Genomic DNA, 27,042 nt, shown 5'->3' on the forward strand with positions numbered 1-27,042 from the left:
GCGGTCCATCCACCCCGCTGTGTATCTGTATACTAGGACCCGGTTCTAGTACATGTATATGGTGCGCAGTCCATCCACCCTGCTGTGTATCTGTATACTAGGACCCGGCTCTAGTACATGTATATGGTGCGCGGTCCATCCACCCCGCTGTGTATCTGTATACTAGGACCCGGCTCCAGTACATGTATACGGTGCGCGGTCCATCCACCCCGCTGTGTATCTGTATACTAGGTCCCTGCTCCAGTACATGTATACGGTGTGCGGTCCATCCTCCCCGCTGTGTATCTGTATACTAGGACCCGGCTCCAGTACATGTATACGGTGCGCGGTCCATCCACCCCGCTGTGTATCTGTATACTAGGACCCGGCTCTAGTACATTATACGGTGCGCGGTCCATCCACCCTGCTGTGTATCTGTATACTAGGACCCGACTCTAGTACATGTATACGGTGCGCGGTCCATCCTCCCCGCTGTGTATCTGTATACTAGGACCCGGCTCTAGTACATTATACGGTGCGCGGTCCATCCACCCTGCTGTGTATCTGTATACTAGGACCCGGCTCTAGTACATGTATACGGTGCGTGATCCATCCTCCCCGCTGTGTATCTGTATACTAGGTCCCTGCTCCAGTACATGTATACGATGCGCGGTCCATCCACCCTGCTGTGTATCTGTATACTAGGTCCCTGCTCCAGTACATGTATACGGTGTGCGGTCCATCCACCTGGCTGTGTATCTGTATACTAGGTCCCTGCTCCAGTACATGTATACGGTGCGTGGTCCATCCACCCTGCTGTGTATCTGTATACTAGGTCCCTGCTCCAGTACATGTATACGGTGCGCGGTCCATCCACCCTGCTGTGTATCTGTATACTAGGTCCCTGCTCCAGTACATGTATAAGGTGCGCGGTCCATCCGCCCTGCTGTGTATGTGTATACTAGGTCCCTGTTCCAGTACATGTATACGGTGCGCGGTCCATCCACCCCGCTGTGTATCTGTATACTAGGTCCCTGCTCCAGTACATGTATACGGGGCTCAGTCCATCCACCCCGCTGTGTATCTGTATACTAGGTCCCTGCTCCAGTACATGTATACGGTGCGCGGTCCATCCACCCTACTGTGTATCTGTATCCTAGGTCCCTGCTCCAGTACATGTATACGGTGCGCGGTCCATCCGCCCTGCTGTGTATGTGTATACTAGGTCCCTGTTCCAGTACATGTATACGGTGCGCGGTCCATCCACCCTGCTGTGTATCTGTATACTAGGTCCCTGCTCTAGTACATGTATACGGTGCGCAGTCCATCCACCCTGCTGTGTATCTGTATACTAGGTCCCTGCTCCAGTCTATGTATACGGTGCGCAGTCCATCCACCCCGCTGTGTATCTGTATACTAGGTCCCTGCTCCAGTACATGTATACGGTACACAATTCCTTATTGCGCCTCATCCTCACACTTTCTTTTTCCCTTACAGGATTCAATGTTTTCTCTGGCCCTGAAATGCCTTATAAGTTTATCATCCATCATTCTGCTGGGATTGATCATCGCTTATCACGCACGGGAGGTGCAGGTAGGTGACCGTGTTATATGTCCGCAACACCTGTCTTGTCATTTCTGTCCCTTCATCACATGCCATGTTTCATAAGTTGGTCAAATGTACTTTGACTCCCATCTGCTATGCTACATAGGCCGGGCTCACATGAGCGCATGATTACCGCATATTACGCGTGCGCTGTATGTGTGCATGCATGATACTCGGTAATTTGCAAGCTATCGAATGCATTGCCATATGCAGTTCCACTGGCATTAGTGTGTAGGAGTTGCGTAATATACTAGCGCAAAAAAGAACGCAGCATGTTGTATTTTGCGGCATATTATGCACTCAAGAGCCCATGTGTGTATACGCGGCGTTGCGAAGTGACGGCACAGGAAATTTAAACAAAAACAGGTGGACTGCGCATAACAACGTGCGTGAGATACGCTGCCACTTGCAGTAGAATTTTGCTGCCATACGTGGCAATAGGCCGGGTCACCGGCAGCTCCACGACATTAAAACGGTGTGTGGCTTACACAGCATTTTGCGCATGCGGTTGTGGGAGCCTGGCCTCATAGTAATGGTGGTTGTAGTTCGTGACGCCAGTCTGCAGCAGACCAGAGTGAGGGGCAGCTTGGTGGTTGCACTACTACCCGGTCCAAAGTTTATGGTTGATGGTGGTTGTGGTCCTGGCTCCTGGAGGGCGGTGTAGGATGCTACGTAGTGCAGATGTTTCCTCGCGGGAAGGAGTTGCAGGAGTCGGGGTAAGGGGGAAAACAGGAAAACTCACTTTTATTGTAGTACCAGGCATACAAGCCAACGTCCAATTCCCGCACATGAGAATCCAGAGTTTGGTGACTGGAGATACCGCTCTCAGTATAATACATTGTATCTTGTACCTTAACTCCTCTTTCCTCAGATTTAGGGATGAAACTGTCTCTAGCTGTCCTTTATCCAGCTTTCCTCCTGTTCTTATCGCTTTCTTATTTTTAATCTTCCTGCTATTCCTTAGGCCTCCTGCACATGGGCTTATTTGCATTGCAGAGTCCCCGGTGGGTGTCCGCATCCGGACTCCACAGCAGATACAGCCCATAGTATTCAATGGCAAAACGCCATTTCATCTCCACAAGCAAAAATTAATTGTGATTTTCCGCTCGCAGAGAATAAATCTCAGCATGTTGCAATTTTGTGCAGGTTACGCATGGCCGGAAGCTGCGGAAGTATTGCGGGATCCTCGTCACTCCTAAGCACGGGGATTACTGCATATGTGCGACGGAGTGCCGGACGGCATATCCACAGTGCTGTGCAGAGCCACTGGACAGGTACACAAGGGTCACCGGCCGAGAGACGAAATCCACTGCGGGAATCACGCATGCAGGGTCCGTCCCGCCCGTGTGCAGGAGGCCATACAGCTCTCCTTCACCACTGCACTCTATCTTAATCACTTGCTAACTGACTGAACTCTCTAATTTCTGAATAACAACTGAACTTTCTTGAATTGGGTGGGGCTATTTAAGGACTCTGGGTCCTCCAATGAACAGGGGGCTAGTCTTATCCACTGATTGGGACGTATTGGTCCTCCAATCAATAACTCCATACTAGTACATTTCTTAAAGGAACATAACCATATTAATAAACTAAATACAACATTTTTGTAGTGACAACTCCGGGGCGCTAAATCTATAATACTTCCTGACCCTATCTGCCTGTAGCTGCCCTATTACTATTTTCCCCAATGACTGTACCTAGTCCATAATTTATGTCCTAGACATGCTATATACCATTGTAACAGTCCTAGAATCCCACCAATCACTGCCTATACTATTCCTGGCTTTGCATATCTACCATGCAGTCCCTGCCCTCACTGTCTGTAGCTGCCTTATTATCCTGTTAACCTTTTCTTGTGCTAAAATCCCATGTAGCAGTAGACCTGTAGACCTTGCCCTTCTCTGTCTGTACTTGTTCTAATCCTTCCCCCAAACCCTGTGTACTTGTTATTCAATCCTATACCTTCACCACCTGTACTTGTCCTATATTACTTGCTCCTCACCGCCGGTCCTATATTCCTTGTTCCTCACCGCCTGTACTTGTCCTATAGTGCTTGCTCCTCACCGCCTGTACTTGTCCTATAATCCTTGCTCCTCACCGCCCGTACTTCTCCTATGTTCCTTGTTCCTCACCACCTGAACTCGTCCAATAATCCTTGTTCCTCACCCCTGTAGCTATCCTACATTCCTTGCTCCTCACCGCCTGTACTTGTCCTACAATCCTTGTTCCTCACCGCCTGTCCTATATTCTTTGCTCCTCACTGCCTGTACTTGTCCTATATTCCTTGTTCCTCACTGCCTGTACTTGTCCTATATTCCTTGTTCCTCACCGCCTGTACTTGTCCTATAATCCTTGTTCCTCACCACCTGTACTTGTCCTATATTCCTTGTTCCTCACTGCCTTTACTTTTCCAATAATCCTTGTCTCTCACCGCCTGTACTTGTACAATAGTACTTGCTTGTTTTAGTCCTATAATCCTTTTTTCTCTGCGCCTGTCCATATGTTATATTGCTTGTCCCTTAGTGCCTGTACTTGTACCATAATCCCTTTTCCTCATTGCTTCTACTTGCCCTATATCGCTTGATCCTGTATGTGTCCTACAATTTAAATGTTATTTATAACAATTTCAGACTTTATCGGACTGTAACTCTTCTAAAATGTCTTTCACAATAATTTGACTTCCATTACCTGTACCTTTCAAATATATATTCCTCGCCCTAAGCGACTGTAACTATCCTATAATCCCTTCCCTTTACTTGTCCTATAATCTTCTGCTCCTCAACGACTGTATCAATTCCATAATCCCCCCTGAACGCCTGTAGCTGTCCTATAATTCCTTCCTCTGACAGCTTGCCATGTACGGTATGTATTAAATACATCAAAAAATCAACCCAATAATGTACGGAGTGTTTTAGGTGGTCAGTTGCCCACTCCTTGGCTTTGTTCAGACCCAGTCATTACTCAAAGATGTCCTTAAACGCTTATTCTAGAAGTGAACTCAAGATGGCCCCTGTCTTCAACCTAAATATGTGCCCCCGGGGGACACAGCAGGCCCCAGATCCCAGGCTTTGAAGTATTTCTGTATTGGTACTTAGACTCCTTTCTTAGACAATGTGACTTGCTGAAACACTTCCTTCACCTCGCCGCCATGACCTCGACATAGCATGTCCTCTATGCATGGGCCGGTGTTGGTCACATGGCATATGAAGACATAGATGGAGTGTATGAATAATCACACACAGCTGTGCACTGGGTTATATATAGCAGTACATTGTTTGTAATGTCTGTATGCTGCCAACCCGTTATTTCACTCCTACCAGCCCGTCCATATGTGCAAAGGCGAGATCGGCTGGTAAAAGTAAAGCCCCATTCTATATATAGTGATATGGAGCATGTTGGTATAACCTGGGCATCTTCAGTATATAATTGTATATGTACAGCTAGTATAAGTTATACATCTCTCTGTATATAATGATATGGAGCATGCTGGTATAACCTGGGCATCTTCAGTATATAATTGTATATGTACAACTGGTATAAGTTATACATCTCCCTGTATAAAGTCATCTGAAGCATTTTGGTATAACCTGGGTATCTTCTGTATACGATTATATATGCACAGCTGGTATGTTATACATCTCCGTGTATAAAGTTATCTGAAGCATGTTGGCATACTTTGGGTATCTTTTATATATAATTGGATATATACAGCTGGTATAACCTGGGTATCTTCTGGTATAGAGTACCATTTCACTTCTAATTGTTTGGAAGACATTGTTATCCTTTATAAATAGTTGTCTCATCTAAGGATCTTCAGACAAGGTGACATGATGAAGGCTGCTATGAGTATTACAGAGTTCTGTTCTCGGTAGATTGGAGCCAAGAGCCTTCGTCAGACTATTTATTTTAGAGGAGCAGGATGGGTACAGGACATTTGGCAGCAGTTACAGGACACTGAGAACTGGCAGACACCTCCCCTGTAAATTATTCTGCCCTCATTGATCCTTCAGGGGGCTCCGCTCAAGATTTAGGGATCTCTGGTCTCCTATGAATGAGTCAGGACAGTGAAGGATCAGAGGATAAACCTCATCCATCTATCAACAGCCTGCAGGGCAAAGTTATGTCCCAACTGGGAGACCAACGTCTAATCCGAGGATGACGGGTCTGACTCAGGAATACTCTGTGCATGGATTACGATCATCGAGTAGCTCGAGCAACTGGCTCATAATAATAGTGTGATGTGGTCAGCCATCACTGCTGCTACTGACAGACAAGCGGCATCGTCAGTGATGTCACCACTGCTGTCTAGTGAATGGATAGGCGGCATTCTCAGTGATGTTACCACTGCTCTCTAGTGATGAATAGGTGGCATTCTCAGTGATGTCATCACCCTCTCTAGGTAATATGCAGGCGGTATTCTTACTGATGTCATCTCCCTCTCTAGGTAATGTGCAGGCGGTATTCATAGTGATGTCATTGCCCTCTCTAGGTAATGTGCAGGTGGTATTCTCAGTGATGTCATCTCCCCCATCTAAGTAATGTCCAGGCAGCATTCTCAGTGAAGTCATCGCCCTCTCTAGGTAATGTGCAGGCAGCATTCTCAGTGAAGTCATCGCCCTCTCTAAGTAATGTCCAGGCAATATTCTCAGGGAAGTCATCGCCCTCGCTAGGTAATGTGCAGGTGGTATTCTCAGTGATGTCATCGCCCACTCTAGGTAATGTGCAGGTGGTATTCTCAGTGATGTCATCGCTCTCTCTAGGTTATGTGCAGGCAGCATTCTCAGTGAAGTCTTCGCCCTCTCTAGGTAATGTGCAGGCGGTATTCTCAGTGATGTCATCGCCCTCTCTAAGTAATGTGCAGGCAGCATTCTCAGTGAAGTCATCGCCCTCGCTAGGTAATGTGCAGGTGGTATTCTCAGTGATGTCATCGCCCACTCTAGGTAATATGCAGGTGGTATTCTCAATGATGTCATCGCCCTCTCTAGGTAATGTGCAGGCAGCATTCTCAGTGAAGTCATCGCCCTCTCTAAGTAATGTCCAGGCAATATTCTCAGGGAAGTCATCGCCCTCGCTAGGTAATGTGCAGGTGGTATTCTCAGTGATGTCATCGCCCACTCTAAGTAATGTGCAGGCAGTATTCTCAGTGAAGTCATCGCCCTCTCTAAGTAATGTGCAGGCAGCATTCTCAGTGAAGTCATCGCCCTCGCTAGGTAATGTGCAGGTGGTATTCTCAGTGATGTCATCGCCCACTCTAGGTAATATGCAGGTGGTATTCTCAATGATGTCATCGCCCACTCTAGGTAATATGCAGGTGGTATTCTCAATGATGTCATCGCTTTCTCTAGGTTATGTGCAGGCGGCATTCTTCTTAGCTAAGGCCCTACATGGTACAGAAGTTGTCCTCACAAACAATGTCCGAGCGGCTCCTTCACAGGACGGCATCCGGGATTACTTATAGAAAAGCTGTAAATTCTCCTGGTTATGGCGGGCCTCTCTCTGTGATCCGCACGTTTCCAGCTGTTCCTGTATCAATCACAATTGCGGGCGAGAGGTGTTTGCAAATCTGTTCTCTTTCATTTTTACAAAACAGAGCAGGCGTAGGCCCGTGGAAACTGCGCTCGCCCACGATCCAGCACAATGCCGCCGTTATATAAAAGGCTTTCTAACAAATACCTCTGTCTAATTCTAGTATTAGATTGTTCTGTGTAGAAAGCCGGCCTGTGGAGATCACACGGCTGCTACTGTACGGCTGGGGCGCAGGGTTTCCTTCGGTGCCCCCTCTATCATACAGTGTAGGTGTGCGTATTAAACCAAAAGGTGAATTATCCACTTGATGAACCGGTGGAAGAGGCTCTCCTCCGTGTCACTCCGCGCCACTTCAACGGAAAACACGGGGATTTTGGAGAGCTCGGCTTGCTGAGAAGATCTATTTGCAAGATGAGTTTGTCCTCTTATAAAGGGGATGATGACTCTGAGGCGACGCCAGAAAATCAATCTCACGCTGCAGATTAGTGGCATCCCGAAATAACAAATGCATCTCAGTGTCCACAGAACCCTGGTTGATACTTAACCCCTTCACACTTATGTATGTCTTGGGGCGAGATCGGGAGCTGATCATGCTCCACATACAGCAGATTCCACCTGTTTATAACAGCTGACACCCACGCGAAACTGCCACAATCAGCGCAAATGCGGTTGTTAACCCTTTAAACACCCCAGTCGATATTCCAGGATCTCGAACGGCCCCCCCTGCGATGATCATGAGGTGCCGTTTCGACCGCCATGGCTGATTTGCATATGAAGACTGCCCTATGAGGGACTAAAACAAATCTAAAAATGAGCTTTGAAAAGTTTTTTTTAAGTATTAGAAAAAATAAAGATAGTAAAAATAAAAAAAACTTTTCTTATATTTATAATTTAAAAAACACCCTCAGAAACACATTTGGTATTGGTGCGTCTGTAAAAGTCCGTTCTATCAAAGTAATGCATTATTTATACCGCATGGTGAACGTTCTCAGAAAAAAACATACACAATGCAGGTATTGCACTTTTGTCGGTCACCTCGTCTCCAAGAAAATAATGTAATACGCGTTCAAAAAGTTGCACGGACTTTAAAATGGTAGCAATAGGAACTACAGGGCATCCCGCAAAAAGCGAGCCCTCGCACAACTACGTATGTTGATGGAAAGATAAAAAAATTTTGGCGGTAATTCACTTTATTTTTTTCGAAAGATATTTTGTTTTTTATAAGTAGTACAGCAAAAAGAATCTGCATAAATTTGATATCGTCGTCATCGTACTGACTCAATATGTATGCCGGAATGCATAAAAGCTAAAACTCCCAAAGATGGCAGAATTGCATTTTTTTTTCTCCATTTTATTCCACAGAAATTTTTTAAAGTTTTTTTGGTACATTATGTGGTACATTGCATAGTACCACTGCAAAATACAACTCGCCCTGCAAAAAGCATCCCACAGACAAATACGTCAAGAGATTCTTTTTTTTTTAAAGTGGGTAAAAAAAAATAAAAACTAGAAGTAAATGGGAGCTGAGTTGTAATTCCAGACGCAACCCACGGACAAGGGTGGTGCTGCATTTGGAAGAACGCAGCCATGTTTTTCTAACCCTGGACAACCTATTTAAGGGGTTAACGGTGGATCTGCCCCTCCTGAAGAATATTTTTAGGGCATAGTTTGCGGTGATCATATTCGATCCTGCATAGGACAGTGAATCAGGATGGGAGCCTCACCAAGTACACAGGCAGACCACCACATTCAGGGTTCTGTTGCCTCGGCTGCAATTTTTCGGTTTCGTTAATCATTTTTAGAAGGTGGCCACTGTATCTAACCTGCGCAGGGTCTTCTTTGCCCCTGGCAAATGTTAGCAAACTGTGATGGCAGAGGAGTGAGCAGATAAGAGGCCCCGAAGGAGAATTTAAATTAAAAGTTACAAGTCAATAAAGTGAGGTAGTAGTGAAACACCGACACCATGGAAAGTTCTGTCACCTCATGTGAAAGAGTTTAGAGCTCAGGAGAAATTACCAGGAGCTAATTGCTACATATCTTACAATGATCCATGTCATACAGGAATAATTACACACCGACAATACTCAGGCATACATAACCTATAGGACCTGAATGCTCCAAATATTCTAACCACACTGTGTATATACTGACACATACCAGGAGTATTATAGTATTTTCGCAGCAAGAGAAACCACGTAATCTTGTAGATATGATACCTTTTAATGGCTAACAAAAATACATGATGTAATAATAGCGAGCTTTCGTACCAACGCAGGGTACTTCTTCCGGCTTATGGATTGGATCTGAAGAGGCATGCATATTTATACACACTTATAACATACATACTTATGACAAGGCACAGATATGGATGTGATTGGTTCGCACTTAAAAGGAATTCTGCAAACCAGAAAACAAACTTTTTTTGTCTAGGCACTGATAGCGGAGTGAAAGTTTTATGGTCTCTAAATTACTGTTGGAGGGGGGGGGGGAAAGGTCAACAGGCTCGAATTGTTATAAGAGATACACAAACATTTTTAGCTAAATACTGATAAGGGAGTGAATGTTTATGGTCCCTGAATTACTGTTGATGGGGGTCTTATCTGTGCAATCAAGTCTCACACTTCCCATTCACGCATAAATCCTGGGGAATAATTTAACCCAGTATTCAGCGTGTCAAAGGTTGTTATGAATGGGAAGTGTGAGACTTGATTGCACAGATAAGACCCCCATCAACAGTAATTCAGGGACCATAAACATTCACTCCCTTATCAGTATTTAGCTAAAAATGTTTGTGTATCTCTTATAACAATTCGAGCCTGTTGACCTTTCCCCCCCCCCCCTCCAACAGTAATTTAGAGACCATAAAACTTTCACTCCGCTATCAGTGCCTAGACAAAAAAAGTTTGTTTTCTGGTTTGCAGAATTCCTTTTAAGTGCGAACCAATCACATCCATATCTGTGCCTTGTCATAAGTATGTATGTTATAAGTGTGTATAAATATGCATGCCTCTTCAGATCCAATCCATAAGCCGGAAGAAGTACCCTGCGTTGGTACGAAAGCTCGCTATTATTACATCATGTATTTTTGTTAGCCATTAAAAGGTATCATATCTACAAGATTACGTGGTTTCTCTTGCTGAGAACAATCACATTTTGCTCTACTGGCTAACACGGTACCAGATCTTTGTTTTCATTATAGTATTTTCGTACATAGGAGGCAGTATTATAGTAGTTATATTCTTGTACATAGGGGGCAGTATTATAGTAGTTATATTCTTGTACATAGGGGGCAGTATTATAGTAGTTATATTCTTGTACATAGGAGGCAGTATTATAGTAGTTATATTCTTGTTCATAGGGGGCAGTATTATAGTAGTTATATTCTTGTACATAGGAGGCAGTATTATAGTAGTTATATTCTTGTACATAGGAGGCAGTATTATAGTAGTTATATTCTTGTACGTAGGGGGCAGTATTATAGCGGTTATATTCTTCTACATAGGAGCAGTATTATAGTAGTTATATTCTTGTACATAGGAGGCAGTATTACAGTAGTTATATTCTTGTACATAGCGGGCAGTATTATAGTAGTTATATTCTTGTACATAGGAGGCAGTATTACAGTAGTTATACTCTTGTACATAGGGGGCAGTATTATAGTAGTTATATTCTTGTACATAGGAGGCAGTATTATAGTAGTTATATTCTTGTTCATAGGGGGCAGTATTATAATAGTTATATTCTTGTACATAGGAGGCAGTATTATAGTAGTTATATTCTTGTACATAGGAGGCAGTATTACAGTAGTTATATTCTTGTACATAGCGGGCAGTATTATAGTAGTTATATTCTTGTACATAGGGGGCAGTATTATAGTAGTTATATTCTTGTACATAGCGGGCAGTATTATAGTAGTTATATTCTTGTACATAGGGGGCAGTATTATAGTAGTTATATTCTTGTACATAGCGGGCAGTATTATAGTAGTTATATTCTTGTACATAGGGGGCAGTATTATAGTAGTTATATTCTTGTACATAGGGGGCGGTATTATAGTAGTTATATTCTTGTACATAGGAGGCAGTATTATAGTAGTTATATTCTTGTACATAGTGGGCAGTATTATAGTAGTTATATTCTTGTACATAGGGGGCGGTATTATAGTAGTTATATTCTTGTACATAGGAGCAGTATTATAGTAGTTATATTCTTGTACATAACGGGCAGTATTATAGTAGTTATATTCTTGTACATAGGGGGCAGTATTATAGTAGTTATATTCTTGTACATAGGAGCAGTATTATAGTAGTTATATTCTTGTACATAGGAGGCAGTATTATAGTAGTTATATTCTTGTTCATAGGGGGCAGTATTATAATAGTTATATTCTTGTACATAGGAGGCAGTATTATAGTAGTTATATTCTTGTACATAGGAGGCAGTATTACAGTAGTTATATTCTTGTACATAGCGGGCAGTATTATAGTAGTTATATTCTTGTACATAGGGGGCAGTATTATAGTAGTTATATTCTTGTACATAGCGGGCAGTATTATAGTAGTTATATTCTTGTACATAGGGGGCAGTATTATAGTAGTTATATTCTTGTACATAGCGGGCAGTATTATAGTAGTTATATTCTTGTACATAGGGGGCAGTATTATAGTAGTTATATTCTTGTACATAGGGGGCGGTATTATAGTAGTTATATTCTTGTACATAGGAGGCAGTATTATAGTAGTTATATTCTTGTACATAGCGGGCAGTATTATAGTAGTTATATTCTTGTACATAGGGGGCGGTATTATAGTAGTTATATTCTTGTACATAGGAGCAGTATTATAGTAGTTATATTCTTGTACATAACGGGCAGTATTATAGTAGTTATATTCTTGTACATAGGGGGCAGTATTATAGTAGTTATATTCTTGTACATAGGAGCAGTATTATAGTAGTTATATTCTTGTACATAAGATGCAGTATTATAGTGGTTATATTCCTGTACATAGGGGGCAGTATTATAGTAGTTATATTCTTGTACATAGGAGCAGTATTATAGTAGTTATATTCTTGTACATAAGATGCAGTATTATAGTGGTTATATTCCTGTACATAGGGGGCAGTATTATAGTAGTTATATTCTTGTACATAAGGTGCAGTATTATAGTGGTTATATTCCTGTACATAGGGGGCACTATTATAGTAGTTATATTCTTGCACATAGTAGCAGTATGATAGTAGTAATATTCTTGTACATAGTAGCAGTATTATAGTAGTTATATTCTTGTACATAGGAGGCAGTATTATAGTACTTATATTCTTGTACATAGGGGGCAATATTATAGTAGCTATATTCTTGTACATAGGAGCAGTATTATAGTAGTTATATTCTTGTACATTGGGAGCAGTATTATAGTAGTTATATTCTTGTACATAGGGGGCAGTATTATAGTAGATACAGTCTTCTACATAGGGACAGTATTATAGTAGTAATATTCTTGTACATATGAGCTGTATTATAGTAGTTATATTCTTGTACATAGGGAGGCAGTATTATAGTAGTTATATTCTTGTACATAGGGGGCAGTATTATAGTAGCTATATTCTTGTACATAGGAGCAGTTTTATAGTAGTTATATTCTTGTACATAGGAAGGAGTATTATAGTACAGTGGTGCCTTGGGTTAAGCATTTAATTCGTTCCGTGACGGACCTCTTAACCCAAAACACTCATAAGTCAAATCAATTTTCCTATTGAAATTAATGAGAAAGCCAGTTATCCCTTCTGGAGCGTCAAGCTCTTCCGCTGATTTCAATTGGGATGGCGTTGGCCCATTGAAAGCAATAGGACGCCGGCACACCCGTAGTGATTTTCGGAGAAGGGCTTTAAATATAAGCCCTTTCCTAAGAATCATCCCTAGCTGTAGTAAAAATATATATATACTCACCTGTCTACTGGGGCTCGGGCGTGTCTAGCCGCAATTTGCTCTCCCTGCACTGCTCTAAAGCTTTTCAGCAGACTAGGATTAAAAATGCAGGAAGAACAAGCGGTGGCAGCTGCGGACAGGTGAGTATAGAATTTTTACTACAACTAGGGATGATAGTAGTCATATTGTTGTACATAAGATCACTATTCTAGTAGTTATATTCTTGTACATAGGAGGCAGTATTATAGTAATTATATTCTTGTACATTGGGGCAGTATTATAGTAGTTATATTCTTGTACATAGGAGGCAGTATTATAGTAGTTATATTCTTGTACATAGGAGGCAGTATTATAGTAGTTATATTCTTGTACATTGGGGCAGTATTATAGTAGTTATATTCTTGTACATAGGAGCAATATTATAGTAGTCATATTGTTGTACATAAGGAGCACTATTGTAGTAGTTATATTCTTGTACATAGGGAGCAGTATATAGTATTTATATTCTTGCACATAGGAGCAGTATTATAGTAGTTATATTCTTGTACATAGGGACAGTATTATAGTAATTATATTCTTGTATATAGGAGCAATATTATAGTAGTTATATTCTTGTACGTAGGGGACAGTAGTGTAGTAGTTATATTCTTGTACATAGGGGCATTATTATAGTGGTTATATTCTTGTACATAGGGGACAGTAGTATAGTAGTTATATTCTTGTACACAGGAGGCAGTATTATAGCAGTTATATTCTTGTACATAGGGGGCAGCATTATAGTAGGTATATTCTTGTACATAGGAGCAGTATTATAGTAGTTATATTGTTGTACATAGGGGCAGTATTATAGTAGTTATATTCTTGTACATAGGAGCAGTATTATACCGGTAGTAGTTATATTGTTGTACATAGGGGGCAGCATTATAGTAGGTATATTCTTGTACATATGAGCAGTATTACAGTAGTTATATTCTTGTACATAGGGGTCAGTATTATAGTAGTTATATTCTTGTACACAGGAGCAGTATTATAGTAGTTATATTCTTGTACATAGGGAGCAGTATTATAGTAATTATATTCTTGTATATAGGGAGCAGTATTATAGTAGTTATATTCTTGTATATAGGAGCATTATTATAGTAGTTATATTCTTGTACATAGGGAGCAGTATTATAGTAATTATATTCTTGTACATAGGGAGCAGTATTATAGTAGTTATATTCTTGTACATAGGGGGCAGTATTATAGTAGTTACATTCTTGTACATAGGGAGCAGTATTATAGTAATTATATTCTTGTACATAGGAGGCAGTATTATAGTAGTTATATTCTTGTACATAGGAGCAGTATTATAGTAGTTATATTCTTGTACATTGAGGGCAGTATTATAGTAGTTATATTCTTGTACATAGGAGCAGTATTATAGTAGTTATATTGTTGTACATAGGGGGCAGTATTATAGTAGTTATATTCTTGTACATAGGGGGCGGTATTATAGTAGTTATATTCCTGTACATAGGAGCAGTATTATAGTAGTTATATTGTTGTACATAGGGGGCAGTATTATAGTAGTTATATTGTTGTACATAGGAGCACTATTATAGTACTTATATTCTTGTACATAGGAGCAGTATTATAGTAGTTATTTTTAGGGATGAGCAAGTATACTCGCTAAAGCACTACTCGCTCGAGTAATGTGCTTTAGATGAGTATCTACCTGCTCGTCCTTGAAGATTCGGAGGCCGGCGCGGGGCGAGAAGCTGCGGGGGAGAGTGGGTAGGAACGGAGGGGAGATCTCTCTCTCCCTCTCTCCCGCCGGCTCTCCCCTGCTCCCCGCCGCGACTCACCTGTCAGCTGCGGCGGCTCCCGAATCTTCAGGGACGAGCAGAGAGATACTCGGCTAAATCAAATTACTCGAGCGAGTAGTGCTTTAGCGAATATACTCGCTCATCCCTAGTTATATTCTTGTACATAGGTAGCAGTATTATATTAATTATATTCTTGTATATAGGAGCAGTATTATAGTAGTTATATTCTTGTACATAGGGAGCAATATATAGTAGTTATATTCTTGCACATAGGGGACAGTATTATAGTTGTTATATTCTTCTACATAGGCACAGTATTATAGTAATTATATTTTTGTATATAGGGAGCAGTATTATAGTAGTTATATTCTTGTATATAGGAGCAATATTATAGTAGTTATATTCTTGTACATAGGGGACAGTAGTATAGTAGTTATATTCTTGTACATAGGGGACAGTAGTATAGTAGTTATATTCTTGTACACAGGAGGCAGTATTATAGCAGTTATATTCTTGTACATAGGAGGCAGTATTATAGCAGTTATATTCTTGTACATAGGAGCAGTATTATAGTAGTTATATTGTTGTACATAGAAGCACTATTATAGTAGTTATATTCTTGTACATAGGGAGCAGTATTATAGTAATTATATTCTTGTATATAGGGAGCAGTATTATAGTAGTTATATTCTTGTACGTAGGGGGCAGTATTATAGTAGTTATATTCTTGTATATAGGAGCAGTATTATAATAGTTATATTCTTGTACGTAGGGGGCAGTATTATAGTAGTTATATTCTTGTACATAAGGGGCAGTATTATAGTAGGTATATTCTTGCACATATGAGGTAGTATTAAGTAGTTATATTCTTGCACATAGGGGGCAGTATTATAGTAGTTATATTCTTGTACATAGGAGGCAGTATTATAGTAGTTATATTCTTGTACATAGGGGACAGTAGTATAGTAGTTATATTCTTGTACATAGGAGGCAGTATTATAGTAATTATATTCTTGTACATTGGGGCAGTATTATAGTAGTTATATTCTTGTACATAGGAGGCAGTATTATAGTAGTTATATTCTTGTACATAGGAGGCAGTATTATAGTAGTTATATTCTTGTACATTGGGGCAGTATTATAGTAGTTATATTCTTGTACATAGGAGCAATATTATAGTAGTCATATTGTTGTACATAAGGAGCACTATTGTAGTAGTTATATTCTTGTACATAGGGAGCAGTATATAGTATTTATATTCTTGCACATAGGAGCAGTATTATAGTAGTTATATTCTTGTACATAGGGACAGTATTATAGTAATTATATTCTTGTATATAGGAGCAATATTATAGTAGTTATATTCTTGTACGTAGGGGACAGTAGTGTAGTAGTTATATTCTTGTACATAGGGGGCATTATTATAGTGGTTATATTCTTGTACATAGGGGACAGTAGTATAGTAGTTATATTCTTGTACACAGGAGGCAGTATTATAGCAGTTATATTCTTGTACATAGGGGGCAGCATTATAGTAGGTATATTCTTGTACATAGGAGCAGTATTATAGTAGTTATATTGTTGTACATAGGGGCAGTATTATAGTAGTTATATTCTTGTACATAGGAGCAGTATTATACCGGTAGTAGTTATATTGTTGTACATAGGGGGCAGCATTATAGTAGGTATATTCTTGTACATATGAGCAGTATTACAGTAGTTATATTCTTGTACATAGGGGTCAGTATTATAGTAGTTATATTCTTGTACACAGGAGCAGTATTATAGTAGTTATATTCTTGTACATAGGGAGCAGTATTATAGTAATTATATTCTTGTATATAGGGAGCAGTATTATAGTAGTTATATTCTTGTATATAGGAGCATTATTATAGTAGTTATATTCTTGTACATAGGGAGCAGTATTATAGTAATTATATTCTTGTACATAGGGAGCAGTATTATAGTAGTTATATTCTTGTACATAGGGGGCAGTATTATAGTAGTTACATTCTTGTACATAGGGAGCAGTATTATAGTAATTATATTCTTGTACATAGGAGGCAGTATTATAGTAGTTATATTCTTGTACATAGGAGCAGTATTATAGTAGTTATATTCTTGTACATTGAGGGCAGTATTATAGTAGTTATATTCTTGTACATAGGAGCAGTATTATAGTAGTTATATTGTTGTACATAGGGGGCAGTATTATAGTAGTTATATTCTTGTACATAGGGGGCGGTATTATAGTAGTTATATTCCTGTACATAGGAGCAGTATTATAGTAGTTATATTGTTGTACATAGGGGGCAGTATTATAGTAGTTATATTGTTGTACATAGGAGCACTATTATAGTACTTATATTCTTGTACATAGGAGCAGTATTATAGTAGTTATTTTTAGGGATGAGCAAGTATACTCGCTAAAGCACTACTCGCTCGAGTAATGTGCTTTAGATGAGTATCTACCTGCTCGTCCTTGAAGATTCGGAGGCCGGCGCGGGGCGAGAAGCTGCGGGGGAGAGTGGGTAGGAACGGAGGGGAGATCTCTCTCTCCCTCTCTCCCGCCGGCTCTCCCCTGCTCCCCGCCGCGACTCACCTGTCAGCTGCGGCGGCTCCCGAATCTTCAGGGACGAGCAGAGAGATACTCGGCTAAATCAAATTACTCGAGCGAGTAGTGCTTTAGCGAATATACTCGCTCATCCCTAGTTATATTCTTGTACATAGGTAGCAGTATTATATTAATTATATTCTTGTATATAGGAGCAGTATTATAGTAGTTATATTCTTGTACATAGGGAGCAATATATAGTAGTTATATTCTTGCACATAGGGGACAGTATTATAGTTGTTATATTCTTCTACATAGGCACAGTATTATAGTAATTATATTTTTGTATATAGGGAGCAGTATTATAGTAGTTATATTCTTGTATATAGGAGCAATATTATAGTAGTTATATTCTTGTACATAGGGGACAGTAGTATAGTAGTTATATTCTTGTACACAGGAGGCAGTATTATAGCAGTTATATTCTTGTACATAGGAGGCAGTATTATAGCAGTTATATTCTTGTACATAGGAGCAGTATTATAGTAGTTATATTGTTGTACATAGAAGCACTATTATAGTAGTTATATTCTTGTACATAGGGAGCAGTATTATAGTAATTATATTCTTGTATATAGGGAGCAGTATTATAGTAGTTATATTCTTGTACGTAGGGGGCAGTATTATAGTAGTTATATTCTTGTATATAGGAGCAGTATTATAATAGTTATATTCTTGTACGTAGGGGGCAGTATTATAGTAGTTATATTCTTGTACATAAGGGGCAGTATTATAGTAGGTATATTCTTGCACATATGAGGTAGTATTAAGTAGTTATATTCTTGCACATAGGGGGCAGTATTATAGTAGTTATATTCTTGTACATAGGAGGCAGTATTATAGTAGTTATATTCTTGTACATAGGGGACAGTAGTATAGTAGTTATATTCTTGTACATAGGGGGCAGTATTATAGTAGGTATATTCTTGTACATAGGGGACAGTAGTATAGTAGTTATTATCTAGTACATAGGAGGCAGTATTATAGCAGTTATATTATTGTACATAGGAGCAGTATTATTGTAGTTATATTGTTGTACATAAGAGGCATTATTATAGTAGTTGGATACTTATACATAGGGGCAGTATTATAGTAGTTCTATTCTTGTACATAGGGTCAGTATTATAGAAGTCATATTCTTGTACGTAGGGGGCAGTATCAGGGGCGTACCTAAAGGCTCAGGCCCGGGTGCAAAAGTTCAGCTCGGGCCCCCCACCCCCTGGGCCTCCACCCTGCCTCCTTTCCCCCCTACCCATACCTAAATCGTGCTGCATCCAGCTGCAAAATGAATTTCCATACACGAAGTAGTCCCTTGGTACAATCTTTCCACACATGACTCATTTCCTAAACTACATGAAAATTAGTTTGCAGCCCCTTAGGCTACTCTCACACACAGTTTTTTTCCGTTATTAGTGCGGCTTTCTGAGTGCCGTTCTAAAAGTGGGACAACGCTCCCATTGATTTTATTGGGTTTACTCGAACCTGCGCTCGAACGCTGTGTTTCTAATGTTACAATCTTCGAGAGCTGTCTGTTCTAATTTGCGTTTTCATGATTTTTAAGGCACCTCTTCACCCTTCACAATGATGGGGTGCATTAAAAAGCGCTGTCAAACGCTGTACTATGCGTTCAAAATGCCGCTCGAAATTGCAGTACAAATGCCACGTTTTCGAGCTGCGTTTTCTGCACGAATGTGTGAATGGCCTTAGGGTATGTTCCTTTTTTTCTTGTACTTTTGAACCACAATAAAGAAAAACACATTTAAAAAAACTGCATGTGGTATTCAAAGACCACATACAATTTTAAGAAACTGCATACACTATCAAAAAGCGTATGTATTTTTGATGCGCTTTGTAATTGTGTATAAACTGTACAATACACACAGGGAGATGTATAACTTATACCAGGTGTGGATAGATAGATAGATAGATAGATAGATAGATAGATAGATAGATAGATAGATAGATAGATAGATAGATAGATAGATAGATAGATATGAGAGAGATAGAGATAATTATGTGAGAGATAGTTGGATAGATATGAGAGAGAGAGAGATAGAAAGAAGATAGCTAAATGGATATGAGAGAGAGATAATAATGAGATAGATAGAGAGATAGATAGGAGAGAGAGATAATTATGATAAATAGATATCAGAAAGAGAAAGATAGATATGAGAGTGAAAGTTAAAAAAGATAGAGATATGAGAGAGATAGACAGATAGATAAAAATAGATATGATAGATGGATAGATAGATAGATAGAGATATGAGAGAGAGGAAGTGATAGATATGAGAGGTGGATAAATAGATAGTAGAGATAGATAGATAGATTAATAGAAATAGATATGATAGATAGATATTAGATAGATATGAGAGTAAAGAAAGATATATGAGAGAGATTGATAGATATGAAAGATAGTTATATATAGATAGATGAGAGAAAATTATGAGACGGATATGAGAGAGATAATGAGAGACAGAGAGATAGATAGATATCAGAAAGAGATAGATAGATATGACAGATAGATAGAAATAGATATGATAGATTGATAGATATGAGAGATAATTATAAGAGAGAGAGAGAGAGAGATAGATATCATAGATAGATTGATTGAAATAAATATGATGGATATATAGATAGATATGATAGAAATGATAGATAGATAGATAGATAGATAGAAATAGATATAATAGATAGATATCAGAAAGAGAGAGATATATAGATATGAGAGTGAAAGATAGAGATATGAGAGAGATTGATAGATATACATAGATAAATAGATAGGATTAACTATATCTTTGTACATAGGGCGCCGTTTTCTAGTACTTATCGTTTTGTTTATATTCTAGTAGTTATATTCTTGTACATAGTAGCAGCATTATAGTAGTTATATTCTTGTTTATAGAGGGCAGTATTATAGTAGTTATATTCTTGTACATAGAGAGCAGTATTATAGAAGTTATATTCTTATACATAGGAGCAGTATTATAGTAGTTATATTCTTGTACATAGGGGGCAGTATTATAATAGTTATATTCTTGTACATAGGGGGCAGTATTCTAGTAGTTATATTCTTGTACATAGGGAGCAGTATTATAGTAGTTATATTCTCGTACATAGGGGACAGGATTTTAGTAATTATATTCTTGTACGTAGGAGGGAGTACTATAGTAGTTATATTCTTGTACATATGGGGCAGTATTATAGTAGTTATATTCTTGTACATAGGGGTAGTATTATAGTAGTTATATTCTTGTACATATGAGGTAGTATTATAGTAGTTATATTCTTGTACCTAGGGGGTAGTATTATAGTAGTTATATTCTTGTACATATGGGGCAGTATTATAGTAGTTATATTCTTGTACATAGGGGTAGTACTATAGTAGTTATATTCTTGTACATAGGAGGCAGTATTATAGTAGTTATATTCTTGTACCTAGGGGGTAGTATTATAGTAGTTATATTCTTGTACATATGGGGCAGTATTATAGTAGTTATATTCTTGTACATAGGGGTAGTACTATAGTAGTTATATTCTTGTACCTAGGGGGTAGTATTATAGTAGTTATATTCTTGTACATAGGGGTAGTATTATAGTAGTTATATTCTTGTACATAGGGAACAGTATTCTAGTAGCTATATTCTTGTACATAGGGGTAGTATTATAGTAGTTATATTCTTGTACATAGGGAACAGTATTCTAGTAGCTATATTCTTGTACATAGGAGCAGTATTATAGTAGTTATATTCTTGTACATAGGGGGCAGTATTATAATAGTTATATTCTTGTACATAGGAGGCAATATTATAGTAGTTATATTCTTGTACATAGGAGGCAGTATATAGTAGTTATATTCCTGTACATAGGGGGCAAAATTATAGTTGTTATATTCTTGTACATAGGGGGAAGTATTATAGTAGTTATCGTCTTGTTTATAGGGAGACAGTATTATAGTAGTTATATTCTTGTACATAGGGGACAGTATTATAGTAGTTATATTCTTGTACATAGGGGACAGTATTATAGTAGTTATACTCTTGTACATGGGAGGCAGTATTATAGTAGTTATATTCTTGTACATAGGGGACAGTATTATAGAAGTTAAATTCTTGGACATAGGAAAGAGTATTATAGTACAGTGGTGCCTTGGGTTAAGCGTTTCATTCATTCCGTGATGGAGCTCTTAACCCAAAACACTGATAAGTCAAATCAATTTTCCTATTGAAATGAATGGAAAAGCCAGTAAACCGTTCCGGATCGTGAAGCTCTTCCACTGATTTCAATGGGGATGGCGTTGGCCCATTGTAAGCAATAGGACGCCGGCACACCCGCAGTAATTTTAAATTAAAGCCCTTTCCTAAAATTCATCCCTAGCTGTAGTAAAAATACACTACCGTTCAAAAGTTTGGGGTCACCCAAACAATTTTGTGTTTTCCATGAAAAGTCACACTTATTCACCACCATGCGTTGTGAAATGAATAGAAAATAGGGTCAAGACATTGACAAGGTTAGAAATAATGATTTGTATTTGAAATAACATTGTTTTTACATCAAACTTTGCTTTCGTCAAAGAATCCTCCTTTTGCAGCAATTACAGCATTGCACACCTTTGACATTCTAGCTGTTAATTTGTTGAGGTAAGCTTGAGAAATTGCACCCCACGCTTCTAGAAGCATCTCCCACAAGTTGGATTGGTTGGATGGGCACTTCTGGCGTACCATACGGTCAAGCTGCTCCCACAACAGCTCAATGGGGTTCAGATCTGGTGACTGCGCTGGCCACTCCATTACCGATAGAATACCAGCTGCCTGCTTCTGCTGTAAATAGTTCTTGCACAATTTGGAGGTGTGTTTAGGGTCATTGTCCTGTTGTAGGATGAAATTGGTTCCAATCAAGCGCTGTCCACTGGGTATGGCATGGCGTTGCAAAATGGAGTGATAGCCTTCCTTATTCAGAATCCCTTTTACCCTGTACAAATCTCCCACCTTACCAGCACCAAAGCAACCCCAGACCATCACATTACCTCCACCATGCTTAACAGATGGCGTCAGGCATTCTTCCAGCATCTTTTCATTTGTTCTGCGTCTCACAAACGTTCTTCTTTGTGATCCAAACACCTCAAACTTGGATTCATCCGTCCACAACACTTTTTTCCAGTCTTCCTCTGTCCAATGTCTGTGTTCTTTTGCCCATCTTAATCTTTTTCTTTTATTGGCCAGTCTCAGATATGGCTTTTTCTTTGCCACTCTGCCCTGAAGCCCAAAATCCCGCAGCCACCTCTTCACTGTAGATGTTGACACTGGTGTTTTGCGGGTACTATTTAATGAAGATGCCAGTTGGGTACCTGTGAGGCGTCTGTTTCTCAAACCAGAGACTCTAATGTGCTTATCTTCTTGCTTAGTTGTGCAACGCGGCCTCCCACTTCTTTTTCTACTCTGGTTAGAGCCTGTTTGTGCTGTCCTCTGAAGGGAGTAGTACACACCATTGTAGGAAATCTTCAATTTCTTAGCAATTTCTCGCATGGAATAGCCTTCATTTCTAAGAACAAGAATAGACTGTCGAGTTTCAGATGAAAGTTCTCTTTTTCTGGCCATTTTGAGCGTTTAATTGACCCCACAAATGTGATGCTCCAGAAACTCAATCTGCTCACAGGAAGGTCAGTTTTGTAGCTTCTGTAACGAGCTAGACTGTTTTCAGATGTGTGAACATGATTGCACAAGGGTTTTCTAATCATCAATTAGCCTTCTGAGCCAATGAGCAAACACATTGTACCATTAGAACACTGGAGTGATAGTTGCTGGAAATGGGCCTCTATTCACCTTTGTAGATATTGCACAAAAAACCAGGCATTTGCAGCTAGAATAGTCATTTACCACATTAGCAATGTATAGAGTGCATTTGTTTAAAGTTAGGACTAGTTTAAAGTTATCTTCATTGAAAAGTACAGTGCTTTTCCTTCAAAAATAAGGACATTTCAATGTGACCCCAAACTTTTGAACGGTAGTGTATATATATACTCACCTGTTCGCCGGGGCTTAGGCGCGTCTAGCTTTTCAGCAGGCGGGGATTAAAAATGCAGGGGGAACAAGCGGCGGCAGCGGCAGACAGGCGAGTATAGAACTTTTACTACAGGTAGAGATGATTTTTCGGGGAAGGGCTTATATTTAAAGCTCTTCCCCAAAAATCATTGCAGGGTTTGCCGGCAGTCCTAGCTCTCAATGGGGCCACTGGCAGCAGCGGCAGCCCCATTGAGAAAAAGGCTCTTAAGCCAAGTTTTTGTTCTTAAATCAGAGCAAAAATTCAGGAGAGAGCCTGCTCCCTAATCAAAAAGCTTGTAAGCTGAGGCACTCTCAACCCAGGGTATCACTGTAGTTATATTCTTGTACATAGGGGACAGTATTATAGTAATCATATTGTTGTAAATAAGAACACTATTCTAGTAATTATATTCTTGTACATAGGAGGCAGTATTATGGTAGTTATATTCTTGTACATAGGAGGGAGTATTATAGTAGTTATATTCTTGTACATAGGGGGCAGTATTATAGTAGTTATATTCTTGTACATAGGGGGCAGTATTATAGTAGTTATATTCTTGTACATAGGGAGCAGTATTATAGTAGTTATATTTTTGTACATAGGGAGCAGTATTATAGTAGTTATATTCTTGTACATAGGGGGCAGTATTATAGTAATTATATTCTTGTACATAGGGAGCAGTATTATAGTAGTTATATTCTTGTATACAGGGGCAGTATTATGGTAGTTATATTCTTGTACATAGGGGGCAGTATTATAGTAGTTATATTCTTGTACATAGGGGGCAGTATTATAGTAGTTATATTCTTGTACATAGGGGCAGTATTATAGTAATTATATTCTTGTACATAAGAGGCAGTATTATAGTAGTTATATTCTTGTGCATAGGGGGCAGTATTGTAGTAGTTATACTCTTGTACATAAGGACAGTATTATAGTAGTTATATTCTTGTACATATGAGGCAGTATTATAGTAGTTATATTCTTGTACATAGGAGCAGTATTATAATAGTTATATTCTTGTACATAGGAGCAGTATTATAGTAGCTATATTCTTGGACATAGGAGCAGTATTATAGTAGTTATATTCTTGTACATAGGAGCAGAATTATAGTAGTTATATTCTTGTACATAGGAGCAGTATTATAATAGTTCTATTCTTGTACATAAGGACAGTATTATAGTAGTCATATTCTTGTACATAGGAGCAGTTTTATAGTAGTTATATTCTTGTACATAGGAGGCAGTATTATAATAGTTCTATTATTGTACGTAAGGACAGTATTATAGTAGTTCTATTATTGTACATAGGAGGACAGTATTATAGTAGTTATATTCTTGTACATAGGAGCAGCATTATAGTAGTTATATTCTTGTACATAGGAAGGAGTATTATAATAGTTCTATTCTTGTACATAGGAGACAGTACTATAGTAGTTATATTCTTGTACATAAGCGGTAGTATTATAGTAGTTATATTCTTGTACATAGGGGGCAGTATTATAGTAGTTATATTCTTGTACATAGGAGCAGTATTATAGTAGTTATATTCTTGTACATAGGGGGCAGTATTATAGTAGTTATATTCTTGTACATAGGGACAGTATTATACTAGTTATATTCTTGTACATAGGGGCAGTATTATACTAGTTATATTATTGTACATAGGAGGCAGTATTATGGTAGTTATATTCTTGTCCATAGGAGGCAGTATTATACTAGTTATTTTCTTATACATAATAGGCAGTACTATAGTAGTTATATTCTTGTACATAAGGACATTAGTATAGTAGTTATATTTTTGTACATAGGAGGTAGTATTATAGTAGTTATATTCCTGTACATAGGGGGCAGTATTATAGTAGGTATATTCTTGTACATAGGAGGAGTATTATAGTAGTCATATTCTTGTACACAGAGGGCAGTATTATAGTAGTTATATTCTTGTACATAGGGGGCAGTATTATAGTAGTTATATTCTTGTTTATAAGGGGGCAGTATTATAGTAGTTATACATGGGGTTAGTTTTATAGCACTATTATTATAAATTTATAGTGTCTATTGGGTATCAATGAGCATAGCAGCAATTTTCTTTCCGAATGTGAAATCTGCTGTTTTTCGGTGTCTGATGGGAGTAGAATAAAAGAAGTTATTTATGCACTGTGTGCCTGTGGAATATTTATTTTGTGGGTTGATCTTCCCGGTGATATTGATTGCGCAGTTCCTCCTCAGGACACCCGCTGTTGGCTTTAATTAAGCAGATTTCTTTGTATCACTCAGGTTTTTCTGTAAGTTGTAAACGCCACATGGTGCAGACTTCAAGAAACAACTATGATCAATGTATCACCTGCCACTTACGGGAAGATGCAATTTTGCTGAAATGGACAAACCCTTAAGATAAATCTCTGTGCCAACAGGATGGCGAAGGAGATTTCAGCAACATCTCTTAAAAGCAAGAGGACTTATTTAAAGGGAAACTCTACACAAACATATTTCCTCTTTTTTTTGCATGGCTAACCACTGAGGCCATGGGTGCATGACAGCAAAGCATTCATGAGATGCACTACAAGTCACCATTTTCTAAAGACAGGTTATCACCCCCCCCCCCCCCCAATCGCTGTTACTGGATAGCCATTTTTTTTTGGTAGTTTTAAGGACATAGAAAATGTTTTTTTATACGGGGTGCAGGGATAGCAGTTACACCTCGGTCCTGGAAGAGTCATCCAATTTTCAAGTAGGGGGATCCTGTTACAGATTTTGCATTTGGAGGCTGAAAACTCCCAAGTTATGAGTTCTCCAGCGTTAGGACCCCACCTGGGAGCTTTCTCTGGAACTTGTCCTGTAATATCAAACGTAACCACTGCAGTGAGAACAGCGCTAGCTGCTTCCTGCAGAAATCAGGTCAGTGCACCCATAGTAAAATCTAGCGTTGGTGCTGTTTTCGGCCTCTGCAGCCCTCCTCTCACCTCCCAATACAGCTAGTGAGCGCCACCACTGGTCATGTGACTGGCGCGTCACATGAATGCCAGTGGTGCAGGTATTGATGGGGTTTTTGATGGGGAAATGCTGCGGAATTGTGTGAACGCCCCCTTAGTCAGCAGTGACTATCTGGTCCTCCCTAAGTCACAACTCCCAACATCTCAGCTTCCTGGCCCCCCAGGGTGGGACACCGTGGGGCACTGAGGTAGAGTTCACACACTCTGGTGATGTACAGCCAAAGCATGGAGGCAGCCAAATATCACAGACGCGGCTAACAGACGGACCAAACTGGACGTAAAAAGAACCATCTGCGGAAAGACATGTAGCAGCCAATGTCCAGAAGTTAACGAGACCCAGAACAAGCAGCTGGCATCCGGCTGCCAGTAAACGCCATCTCCTCTATGTCCCCGGAGGAAGAGGCAGCCACGTTGGCCGCCCCTGACGGCAGCTCCTCATTTTTACCCCATTATTCCTGCCCTGTCCATGTAGACGCATTAGAAGCTCCGCCATTAGATAGTTCAGCTGGATTTATTTTGCGTTCTCTTTCTTCCCTCGCTGTAAACGTT

The 27,042-nt window shown here is 39.3% G+C and overlaps 1 protein-coding gene across 1 annotated transcript in view; it reads left to right on the forward strand.

The window, feature by feature from the left end:
- The window catches only part of KCNN3 (potassium calcium-activated channel subfamily N member 3), a 126,256-nt gene that overhangs the window by 43,037 nt on the left and 56,177 nt on the right, over window positions 1-27,042 (forward strand). Inside the window, exon 3 of the mRNA XM_066605890.1 lies at window positions 1,477-1,572. Within this exon, the coding sequence (XP_066461987.1) occupies window positions 1,477-1,572 (96 nt within the window). The remainder of the gene's footprint in view (window positions 1-1,476; window positions 1,573-27,042) is intronic.

The sequence above is a fragment of the Eleutherodactylus coqui genome, chromosome 6 (assembly GCF_035609145.1).
Source record: "Eleutherodactylus coqui strain aEleCoq1 chromosome 6, aEleCoq1.hap1, whole genome shotgun sequence".
In the NCBI taxonomy this organism is placed as follows: Eukaryota; Metazoa; Chordata; class Amphibia; order Anura; family Eleutherodactylidae; genus Eleutherodactylus; species Eleutherodactylus coqui.